The sequence below is a fragment of the Furipterus horrens genome, unplaced genomic scaffold (genome assembly GCF_987537825.1).
Source record: "Furipterus horrens unplaced genomic scaffold, mFurHor1.1.pri manual_scaffold_2, whole genome shotgun sequence".
NCBI classification, from domain to species: Eukaryota; Metazoa; Chordata; class Mammalia; order Chiroptera; family Furipteridae; genus Furipterus; species Furipterus horrens.
The window spans coordinates 5,976,958-5,988,395 of record NW_028327172.1 but is presented as its reverse complement, the minus strand read 5'-3'; the positions used below and the strand labels follow the sequence as shown (position 1 = coordinate 5,988,395).

At 62.0% G+C, this 11,438-nt stretch overlaps 1 protein-coding gene across 3 annotated transcripts; it reads left to right on the top strand.

Annotated features, from left to right (window-relative positions):
* Positions 1 to 585: 585 nt before the first annotated feature.
* On the top strand, positions 586 to 8,279 carry SLC22A12 (solute carrier family 22 member 12). Of its 3 annotated transcripts, XM_090259225.1 has the most exons (10): positions 586 to 1,331; positions 2,044 to 2,147; positions 2,594 to 2,748; positions 2,826 to 2,994; positions 4,727 to 4,850; positions 5,000 to 5,115; positions 5,776 to 5,990; positions 6,514 to 6,622; positions 6,830 to 7,033; positions 7,538 to 8,279. In XM_090259225.1, exons 1-10 carry the CDS (start codon positions 930 to 932, stop codon positions 7,599 to 7,601), a joined length of 1,662 nt encoding a protein of 553 aa, XP_090115351.1. In that variant the 5' UTR covers positions 586 to 929; the 3' UTR covers positions 7,602 to 8,279. The 3 variants fall into 3 exon arrangements, with proteins under 3 accessions (XP_090115351.1, XP_090115338.1, XP_090115345.1); XM_090259212.1 differs by lacking the exons at positions 2,594 to 2,748; positions 2,826 to 2,994; XM_090259219.1 differs by lacking the exons at positions 586 to 1,331; positions 2,594 to 2,748 and having other exon boundaries at positions 2,090 to 2,147.
* Positions 8,280 to 11,438: the final 3,159 nt, after the last annotated feature.

Sequence of the window (11,438 nt, the reverse complement as noted above, 5' to 3'; positions counted from 1 at the left end):
GAACACGCCGCAGAGGCTCCAAGGTGGACGCTGGAGGCCAACGAAGAGGCCACTGCAGGGATCCAGGGGCAACAAGACCACGGCTGGGGCCCGGGTGGCAGCAGCGGGGCCGGTGAGAGGTGCGCGTGTCCCAGGTGTGGGTGCACAAGGAGGAGAGGGGCCAGGGTGACTCCAGGGTGCTGTCCCGAAAGCTGTGATGGGGAGAGCTGTGGGGGAAGGGTGCTGGGAGGAAGCCCTGCTGTGGCCATGGTGTGAGCTGTTCATTACACACACACACACGCACACACACACACACACTGGGCCTCCCAGTGCGCAGGATGTTGCTCCAGGCTCACACCAGCCCCAGAATTAGGAGGATCCCCAGCAAGGCGGCAGGGGTGCCAAGGGGGCTGCAGCCCCACGCCCCCCAGGGGAGCTGAGGCCTCCCCCTACCCATCAGAGACCAGGCTGCCGGTCGGGCCTCCAGCCCATGCAGGGCAGGGGCTGCTGTGCCTTTGCATTTGCTCCCTCAGATCCAGGTTAAACTTTGACTGAGGAAATGATTACTAACCCCTATCCCAGAGGTGGCACCTGGTCACAGTTTAATTCCAGTCGGGGTGACTTCGGTCTCCACTTTTCCTACTTCCCAGCTTCAGCTTCTCCTGGAGATCCAGGGTCTGCTCCATCTCTGGGGAAATGCCAGTGGCTTCAGGGTCTCGCCACTCGGCCTCAGATCCCAGTTGGAGCCCCTCCGAGTGACCGCGGCTGGGCAGAGGCCGGGAGAGCCTGGCCCCCGAGTCAGCGGAGTGGAGGGGTCGATGCCGGGCGCCAGGCTGCCGGGCGGGAGAAGCCCTTGCTGCCGCCAGAGACGCAGGCCGTTGGGGTCGGCCCCTTGGCCCTGAGCTGGCCTCTGTGACGTGGGCACCCCCACAGATCCCCTGGGGAGCTCCATGGCCTTTTCTGAACTCCTGGACCAAGTGGGCAGCCTGGGCCGGTTCCAGGGTCTCCAGACAGTGGCCTTGATGGTCCCCCTCATGTGGCTCACCTGTCACAACTTGCTGGAGAACTTCTCAGGCGCCGTGCCCGGACACCGCTGCTGGGTGCCCCTCCTGGACAACAGCACTGCCCAGGCCAGCACCCCTGGTGCCCTGGGCCCCGAGGCCCTCCTGGCCGTGTCCATCCCCCCGGGCCCTAACCACGGGCCCCACCAGTGTCGCCGCTTCCGCCATCCACAGTGGCAGCTGCTGGGCCCCAACAGCACGGCCACCAACTGGAGCGAGGCAGCCACGGAGCCGTGCGTGGACGGCTGGGTCTACGACCGCAGCACCTTCGCCTCCACCATCGTGGCCGAGGTAATGGCTCCCCCAACTCCCTCCCCAAGTCCTGGCACCTCAGAAGTTGAAGTCCCTGCTCATCGTTGGCAGACTCAGAATGGCCCAGTTGTGGAAGGCCTCCTCACTGGCCATGAGCTTCCAGCCATCCCTCCTCGGCCACCTCCACCTGCAGAGGGCTCGGTGGCAGAAACAGCCCACAAATGCCCTGGGCTGCTGGAACAGCAGGCGACACTGAGCGGTCACCCCGGATGCCCAGGGCGGCCCTTCCGCTGCTTCTCAGCAGTGACTCAGGCAGCTCTCTCCACATGCGAGCCGTAGCTCCATGCGTCTGGGGGCGCTCAGGGAAGATGTGTTAGATTCCCAGAGGTGACCCCAAAGGGACCATTGGATGAATCTGGGAAAGCAGGGAGGCCAGCCAGCGGGGAGGGGCCTCTCTGTAAAGAACCAGAGGGAAGGGGGCGGAGGTACCGGCTCCGACAAGGCAGGGGCAGGCAGGTGAGGCTAGAGCAGGCCTGGTCCCTGACTGGAGGGCAAAGGGAACCATGGAGAGACTTAGGCAAGCGGTGACAGCCCTCACTGTCCCACAGGACCCTGCCCTACAACCCTAGAGGTCACTAGGCCAACCACCCCCACCCAGCTCCCTGGGGCCTACCCCTCTAGCTCCTCTGCCCCCTCCCACCTGGGCTCCCCTCACCTCCTAAGCTCAGCTCCCCCACTCCTCTCCCACCAGTGGGACCTGGTGTGTGACTCTCAGGCCCTGAAGCCCATGGCCCAGTCCATCTACCTGGCTGGGGTCCTGGTGGGAGCCGCCGTGTGCGGCAGAGCCTCTGACAGGTGCGCACCCCCACCCCCTTCCCATTCGGCAGGCCCCGCTGCCTTGCTGCCCCCTTGCTCCTACGTGCCTGCGTGTGGGTCTCCCTCCTGGCCCCTCCCAGCGGTGCAGCTGAGCAGCGCCTGTACCCTCTCTGGGCCTTGACTTCCCCGACTCTCCTCTGGGGTTGCGGAGGGCTGTGCTCTTATCAAACGTTCACTGCTGAAGCCCGCTCAGCCACGTGCCTGCCTTCAGCTGCGGCTTGGGTGCTCCTGCTGACGGAGAACTCACTTCCTGCCGAGAGTGCCTTCACGCCCACCTGTGCTCACGAGCCCTCCATGGATGAAGCATGTGGGTCTGGCCCCTCTGCTCAGCATGCAAGCACAGGGTGGGCTCTGGGGGTCCAGATCCCCATGGCCAATACCGTGGCCTGCTGCGGACCCGGCCACCCCCGGGCTGTGTGTCACAGGTTTGGGCGCAGGCTGGTGCTGACCTGGAGCTACCTTCTCATGGCCGTGTGGGGCACAGTGACCGCCTTTGCCCCTACCTTCCCTGTGTACTGCCTTTTCCGCTTCCTGTTGGCCACGGCCTCTGCAGGCGTCATGATGAACACCTCCATCCTCTGTAGGTCCCCCTGACCCGGGGCCAAGCAGGGAAGGTTCTCGAAGGCTCCTGGGATGACCTGTGTGGTCTCCTTGCAGTGATGGAGTGGACATCTGAGCCATCCCGAGCCTTGGCAATGACTTTCAACTCCCTGGGCTACAGCTTCGGCATGGTCCTGTTGGCTGCGGTGGCCTACGGTCTGCGCGACTGGACGCAGCTGCAGCTGGTCGTCTCTGTCCCCTTCTTCCTCTGCTTTGTGTACTCCTGGTGGGTGCCACCCCATCTCCATGCCCACCCTCCACCCAGAGGAATGGGAGCCTTTCCTCTGGGGGCAGAGGGCTGGGGGTACAGGAGGGTAGGGGTACAGGGCAGGAGGGGAGCCACAGGAGCCTGGCGCGGAGGGCAGCCACCAGCCCTTGATGTTCACGCACTCCACCCAAGTGTCCAGGACGCATCTCCTTCACCTCCTCCCCCTGCTCCTCGAGGGTGCTTTCTTCTTCCTTCCTCACCCTTCTCCCTGGCCATTCCTTCCTATGCCCCTTCACGACCCTTGTCACCACCGCTCTGTTCCCACCCTGCTCAACGTGGTGGGTGCCCACTGTGCCCTCTCCCTGGGCAGTCCCACTGTTGCCCACAGCTCTCTCTTCAAATGCTGCAGACCCCAAATCCCTTCTCCCACCCCGCTTTTCCCCTGGCTACCAGCCTCCCGTTTCCAGCAGCCTTTGGGGCACCTCCGTGATTGGTGTCGCAGCACTAAAATGGAACATCTCCTCACACCCGCACCTCCCCAGGGCCCCCCAGCATTGGCAGCAGCCCTCACCCACCAGGTGCTGGAGTCAGAGTTGCCATGACACCTCCCTCTCCCGCCCCCTCCTCCCCCTCCCAAGTCCAGCAGGTCATTGGGTCTTGTCAACTCTACCTCCAATGGACACCTTGAATCCTCCCTTCTGTCCCCTGATCTGCAAACCCCAAAGGACCCCAGGGTCTCGGTGGGTGTGAAGCAAGTGGCCTCACCCTGCTGCTGCACGCAGGGAAAGCATGTCTGGCCGGTAACCTGCGTGAGCAAAGCCTGGGGGTAGGAGCCAGGGCGCAGAGTGGGCACTACAGGGAGCTCAGCCGGCTGGGCAGACTGTGTGGGAGATCGGGACGCGATGGTGAGGGCCGTGGGAGCCAGGCTAGTGTTGGGGTCTGGGTCCTGCCAGGGAGGAGGGGGCCGAAGGGCACCCAGGAGGTGGCTGCTGTGGTCCCAGCTTGGACAACAGGGACAAAGGTGAGGCAGGGCCATGGGGCCAGTGGAGTACAAGGGGAGCTGGAGGTGACGAGAACTGTTGACTGACTAGGCGAAGGGAAGGGGCTGGTGATGTGGGGAACCAAAGACCCTGCTCCAGGCTTGAGCCCCCCAGGCAGGTATGAAGATGTTGGCTGGGAGGGGCACCAGGGGAGGAGCCCACTCAGGCAGGAAGGCACAGCGTGGAGATTAATTGGGCTGGGGGCCGGGAGGGGAGCTGTGGGACACTCGGGCAGTGCCAGCCAATGGAGGAGGGGCCCTGGCAGGCCTGTGGTGGGCTGGCAGGACTGTGCTCCTGTCTCATGGGGGTGAGGGGCAGCCTTACTGCACCAAGGCCCACCCGGGCCTGCCTCCCAGGTGAGGCCGGGGAAGGGCCATGGGATCGGGAGGGAGGCAGGAAGGGGAGAACAGGGACCCTCAACCTCAGCCCAGTGGAGGGAGGAGGGGAGAAGACGGAAGAAGGACGCTGGGGGAGGAGGGTGGCTGAGGTGGTGTGGCCACCACATGTCATGGGGCCCTTCGCCGCCTACCCTCTGACCTCACCACACCGAGCCTGGGGCCTGTGGACAGCAGTGCAGCCGCCCCCTTGGGCAGAGGGGGGAAAGAGGGGCCGTAGGGCTTATCAGGCCAGACCCTGGGCCGCCCACTGGAGCCAGGTCCTGGGGCCACAGGCAGTGACCCCCTTCCGCTCTTCCCTTCCCCCTGCCCCAGGTGGCTGGCAGAGTCTGCACGGTGGCTCCTCATCACGGGCAGGCTGGAGCAGGGCTTGCGGGAGCTGCAGAGGGTGGCTGCTGTCAACAGGAAGGGGGCAATGGGGGACGCACTGACCATGGAGGTGAGGCAGGGCCGAGCCCGCCCCCAGGGCTGGCCCCTCAGACCCCCTGCCTGACCCTGCACAGGCCCTTTGGGAGGCCAATCAAGGGTCTCAGAGAGCAGGGCCGCGGGGAGCCCCCAGTGCTGACCCTGCCTCCCTCACCCCCGCAGGTCCTGCTCTCAGCCCTGCAGGAGGAGCTCCGTGTGAGCCAGGCTCCCACCAGCCTAGGCACCCTGCTTCGCACACCTGGACTGGGCCTCCGCACCAGCGCCTCCACTCTGTGCTGGTAGATGTTCCTTCAACCTGCGCCTCCCCCACAGCACGGGCCAAGAGCCCTCTGATGACTCTCTTGTTGGTCCCACTGGCCCACGGGCGCCTCCAGGACAAGCCCTGTAGCACTGGCCCCTCTATCAGTCAGGCAGCCCCGGCCAGGTGGGCTCAGGCGGCAGAGAGTCAATAGAAGAATAGTAAGGAGGATTCAGAATGAAGGCACTGGGGAGAGCTGAAGAGGCCAGGAGGATGAGGAGGCAGTCAGAGAATGCACATCTGCCCTAGTTTGGAGGGCCCAGGAAGGACGAAGAGGTGTCCTGAGTCCAGGAATCGGAGGCACCCAGCAAGGACTGAAGCCAGCGAGGCCTCAAGGGAGGGGATGGTCAGTGGGAGATGGAGCTGTAGAGGGGGCACAGCAACTGCCAGACAGGGCACCCAGGAGAGAGAGGGAGGAATACCCTGGCTTCTCCCCTGATCCCGCCTCCAGCCCCTCATCCGTGCCTCCCGTTGGCCAAACCTAATGAGGAGCAGCATTGGCAAGGGAACCTGGGAAATGTAGTGTGCAGAGCCCACCCTCTGCCATACAGAGCCCACAGGAGGACGGGAATGGGTCTGAGAACACACAAGCTATTGAACAGCCCACACCTCAGCCTGACTCCACCTGTCCCACCCCCAGGTTTGCCTTTGGTTTCTCCTTCTTTGGCCTGGCCTTGAACCTGCAGGCCCTGGACAGCAACATCTTCCTGTTCCAGGTCCTCTTTGGGGCCATTGACATTCCAGCCAAGATAGGTGCCCTGATGCTGCTGAGGTGTCTGGGCCGCCGCCCCATGCAGGCAGGATCCCTGGTGCTGGGGGGGCTCTGCATCCTGGCCGGCCTGCTGGTGCCCCACGGTGAGCGGCAGGTTGGGGGGCACACTGCTGCAGCCAGAGGTTTCTATCTGCAGAAAGGGGTGGGTGCTGAGCCAGGAGCGGAGGCCCCTTGCCCCCTCATCAGAGGGTGCTGGACTAGAACAGGGGCCCAGTTGGGAAGGAGGCTGCTGGGGCACCTGGGAGGGATGACGGTGGCCTTTACTGGGCAGTGGCAGCAAGGATGGAGTAGGACGGGCAGCATTGTGAAAATCGTGGAGCTAAAATAAGGACTCAGGAGTGGATTGTGGGGACAGGAGCAGAGAAATTGGGGTAGGGGCAGCAGACAGGATTTCCAGGGTCTGGCTCTGGGTGTGTGTCTGGGTGGGGAGCAGCTTCTGGGGGTCAGGGAATGTGGCTTGGGGTCATTTAGGGCATGGTGCCTGTGTGGGGTCTGGGGACACCCAAGTGGAGGCGACTCACAGACATTTGAAAGGTCAGGAAGAGAGCCTTCATCTGACCCTGAGGCCCCTGCCACCATCCCTACTAACCCCATCTCTATCCACAGAGATGGGGTACCTGCGTTCAGCCCTAGCCATGCTGGGGCTCTTGTGTATAGGGGCCGCCTTCACCTGCATCAGCATCTATACTGGGGAGCTCTTCCCCACTGTGCTCAGGTAAGGCTGTGCCTGGGCCCAAGAAGGGGGGATGCCCTAGACTGGGAAGGCAGGGTGGGGGTGGTCTTCTCCAGACCTGGCTGCCCACATGTCCCTGGCCAGCCCGACCCATGGTACCTCCCTGGACAGAGTAGAGCTGGGCCAGAGTGGGAGGTCAAGGCCCTGAGCGGGCAGAGGGGCCCCTCACAGGTGCCCCTGTGCCGACAGGATGACCGCCATGGGCCTGGGCCAGATCGGGACCCGAGGGGGAGCCATCCTTGCGCCTCTGGTTCGGCTGCTGGGTGTGCACCACCCCACGCTGCCCCTGCTGGTGTACGGGGCTGTGCCCGTGCTGAGCGGCCTGACCGCACTGCTGCTGCCCGAGACCCAGGGCCTGCCGCTACCTGACACCGTCCAAGATGTGCAGAACCAGTGAGTAGACCCGGCCCCGGGACCAACAGCTTCTCCCTCTAGAGAACCCCAGGACAGGGTGGGCCTGGCCACCAGAGAGGGATAGGATTGGCCAAGAGTCACATCTTTAAGAGAGTGGAGGCCAAGGGCTGGGTCTCCCAACTGACAGTGTGGAGTTTGTACCCTGCTCTTCGTTCCACCATTGGAGGCCCTCATGGCCCAGCTACCCCCAGCTGCACCTTGAGAGAGGTCAAGGGGAAGGGAGTGTAAGCCTATGTGAGGGGGAGAGCGAGGGCATGAGGGTCATCGCTGGAGGTCCTCACTGGCCCCAGACTCTACTACTAAAGCCCCTAGGTGCCTGTCGAGGCTCTCACTGCCCACACGCCCCCCATCATATGCTCAGGGAGCTCAGTCCTGGGCTCCTGAGAGCAGCAGTATCTTCTGAGTCCTCAGGATGTACACAGGTCCAAGGTCAGGGGTCATTGCACCTGCGAGACCCAAACCCTTCCTGTCTTTCCTAAACAGGGCAATAAAGAAGGCAACACATGGTACCCAGAGGCGCTCTGTCCTGAAATCCACGCAGTTTTAGGCTTCCCGGGAGAAGGGCCTCCTGTCCTCGGCTGAAGGCAGGTGTGCCGAAGCCTGAATTTCCAGAGGGCCCGGGGCTGCCCCTCCAGCCCAGCCCTGCCTCGCACTGTCTAAGGAGCCGCCTTCAACACACAGAGGGCAGGAGGCCACCGAGCCCGCCCCCTCAGCTGCAAAGAGGAGCTGGGACCAGGCCTGGGGAGGAGCCAGCCTATCGATTCAAGCTCCCCGCTCTTGCTGCTCCAGCGCAGAGGCTGGTCGTCCCCCACGGCCACCGCCTCCTCAGCTTCTCACTCCAGCCCAAGGGCTCTGCCCAAGTGATGAGGTCTTGGCTCCTCAGCTTTACCCAGGTGGCTCCTGGTCCCCTCATGCATTCCCACACTCCAGCTACATCGCCAATCTTGCCTGCCACCCATATTTTGTCCCTGGAATCCCTTCGCCACCTTCTCTTCAAACTCCCACTCAGCCTCCTAGGCCCAGGCCAATGTCCTCATTCCAGGGACCCAGGGCCCAGCTGAAGATCTAATGAAACCTGTACCCACAGCCATGGCCACACACCTGTCTCCCACCCTGCCAGCCTGGGAGTCCCCAAAGCGTTGGGGTGTCCCCAGCTCCCAGACAGCACTGGGTGGAGAAATATTGGTGGGAAGGAGACGAGAGAGTGAATAAAGGGAGAAACGACTGGCCCTCCTGAGTTAGTGACAGGCCCAGGGCCTGCCCGGCTTGGGGCTCCTTGCTGGCATGGCCCTTTCCCTGGCCAGCATTCCCGCCCGGAGAGTCCGCCTCAGCAGCTGTCCCTTCCAACCCCTTCTGTGGGCCAGGCACATACTGGGCACCGCAGGGCATCATCTCATTTCATCTTTTCCTAAATCCTTCGAGGTAGACTTTGCCCTTTCTCACAGAGGGGAAAACTGAGGCTCAGAGACACCAACTGCCTGTGACACACAGCTAGGAGGGGGCACATCAGGAGGCAGGCCCTGATCTCCAGGGCCCATTTCTGGCCACAACACCCCCAGCTTGCCCTCAGGCCTCACCATCCCTCTCAGAATCAATGAGGTCCCTACAGAATCCTCTGGCACCACTTCCACTTCCAGGGAAGCACCGTGCAGGGCCTCAGGCAGAAAGGGGCAGGCCCCGGATCTCCCCTGCACCAGCTAACAGATGTGGCTGCAGGCAGGAGCCACCTGCTGCCCAGTGGGATCTCCACCAGCTGTGTTCAGTGGCCTCTGGGCCACCTGGGCCTGTCACTACATCCAGGCACCTCCACATACACACACATCACTGACGTGTACACACATGTGCACACACACACACAAACACATAAGGTTAATGGGAAAACAGAACAGAGCTCCTTGCCCCCTTCCCACTCCCTGGCCTGGTCTTAGTGGCTGTAGCCCCAGGACCTCTGGGCTTCTGTTCTCTCCGTGAAAGTCCCCAGGACTGAGGTTGTCCCATCCCACCCTAAACTTGCCATCTTTGCCTGCTGCCCAGCTGAGCCCCAGATGTCTTTCCCTACCCTTACTCAGCATTCCTGGGGCTCCAGGGTGTCCAGAAGCCTCCAGAAGGCAGAATCCAGGGCTGATTAGAGATGGCTCCTTCTCTCCCCTGGAGTGTTCTATGGCTCACCAAACGGTCAGAGTGGCCTTGCCCCTGGTCTATCCAGGTGGTCACAATCTTCTGGGACCCAGGGCCCCCCCCCCCTGGGGCTACTAAAGGGAGTGTCGTCACCATGGCAGAGCTTGCACCTTTTGGAGGGAGAAGGGTCCTCTTCCCTGGGCGATGGCCACAGGCCTGCATTATAGCTGGGCACTGCCACCAGAAGGGCAGGCCTTCACTTGGGACACACCCTCTCTTTCAATGCCCATCACAGGGAGCTCCTGGTCCCAGAAGCTTCTGGAGACCCTGCAACGAAGGAGCCAAGGGGACTGGGTGTGGGGAAGAAGAATCCACCAACTACCCCCTTGGTTTCCTCCTCCCATGGCAGTGGAGGCCTCAGGCAGCCAGGACAGAAAAGTGACTCAGGACCTACTTTGTCCAACCTCCTGCCCCCAGCCAGGCCAGGAGGGTGCATCGGGTGGGGCAGTGCTGGGCACCATGGGCTCCGTATCCACTTCCAGGAGAGGGACACGCTGCCAGCAGAGCCCCAGCACTGGCTGAGCTGGTGTTCCCTCCCCTCGGGGCTCACATGGCCAGGGCAGGTCTGCAAGGTCAAAGGCTTCAGCCAGACTTCACTTTGAGCTTCTTCCCTACACTGTCCTTGGTCCCCAGAAGTAGAACCTGCTGACACATCCCTGCAAATACTGTCAGGGAGCTGAGGGCCTGGAATTCCAGCCACACCCCCAACTCTGCCTGACCTCTCCTGGGGCTCACTGCCAGGCAGGCCAGAACTCAAGGGCCCAAGTGAGGCCCCACTGGGTTCAACATCAGATGCCCAAGACAAAGGAGCTGAGAGCGAGGTGATCATCTCTTACAGCTGGGTAAACTAAGTCAATGGCAGAGTCCCGGAATCTTTCCTCTTATAACCAAGCCTTTGAGTGACAGGAACCCTCAGCCTCCTTCTACAGAGGAAAACACCCAGTCCCACAGCCACGGGGCCGCGAGAAGGACTGGGGTCTGTCCTTCCAACTCCTGCACTGTCCCTCTCTCTGGCCCCCTACTTCTGACACTGTTCAAGACTATTCTAGAAATATCTTAAGTAAGCATGTTCCTTCCCTTCTTGTCACCAAAGAACTACTGCCTACCTGTTTTTATTTTATTTGGCTAGTGGTGATAGGGAGAGAACAGCAGAGGACCCAGGGACAGCACATCTTGGCAAGACTGCACCAAGTCAGGGTCTCAGCCAGGCTTCCACAAAGGGTTAGACTTGACCTTGGGGGTGCTGACCTCAGGCTCCAAGACTATGAGCAGTGAGGGAAAGAGTACCAGAGCCTCCCCGACCTGGGGTGGCTGATTTAGGAGGGCAAGGAGAGGCCAAAACCATGGAAATTCACACCCAGGCAGCTGGGGGAGGACCCATCCTGCTACCCTTGATAGAACTTGGTAGGGGGGGGGGGGCAGTGCTCAAGGACCTCTGGGGCCTCACCCCACAGTGGGGAGTGTCCCAAGACAAAAGCTTCATTCCAGGTTGGAGGGAATGAGGGGGAGATGAGTCAACCTGGGTGGGCTACCACAGGCATTGGCCCCAAGGGCCTGGGAGGTGTCTAAGCCTAAACACGGACCAGGCCTGGGAACTGGGAAATGCCATGGGAATGAGCTGGGCTGCCACAGAGCCGCTTCAGATGGACACTCAGGAAGCTGCACCCGACAGTGAAAGGTGATGGCGAGTCAAGGGCACAAATAGAGCCGGGAGGGTAGGCAAGCTCCCCCAAGCAGAAGGCAGAGGAAACCTGAGTGTTCAGTGAAGTGGTGACCCATCACCTGCCCCCCACCCAAGGGAGATGCAGACCCACCCACCCACACCCTGTTCTCCTGAGGGTGCCTGCACACTCAGGTCCTCACCTTCGGAGTCTCTGTTCCCTGCAACGGAGAGGCTTAACAAATACAGAGCCATTGCTCAGCTTGTCTGCACCTGTGGGCCTGTTTAGTTTTCCACGAAGGAGCAAACACCTGGGGATGAGCCTACTTCCATCTGTAGCCCCAGGAGCTGCCCTTGGTCAGCCAGAGTGGACAAGGGGCTTGTGGTGGGGGGAGCACAGGGTCCGGAGATGCAAAAGGAGCAGAGTCTCTGGAGTTTGGCAGAACTGGGGGCAAATTTGGGTTCAGCTGCTGATTCACCCACCTTGAGACCATGGACTGGCCACTGCAGCCAGGGATAACTTGGCCTCCCCCAAGAGCTGTGGCA

What these genes read in the sequence shown, in the direction of transcription:
- SLC22A12 (XM_090259225.1), top strand. Translation starts at nt 930, where the DNA reads ATGGCCTTTTCTGAACTCCTGGACCAAGTGGGCAGCCTGGGCCGGTTC. An exon ending in GGGACGCACTGACCATGGAG is followed by an intron (nt 4,851 to 4,999) that starts GTGAGGCAGGGC and finishes TCACCCCCGCAG; the next exon opens with GTCCTGCTCTCAGCCCTGCA. An exon ending in AGCGCCTCCACTCTGTGCTG is followed by an intron (nt 5,116 to 5,775) that starts GTAGATGTTCCT and finishes TCCCACCCCCAG; the next exon opens with GTTTGCCTTTGGTTTCTCCT.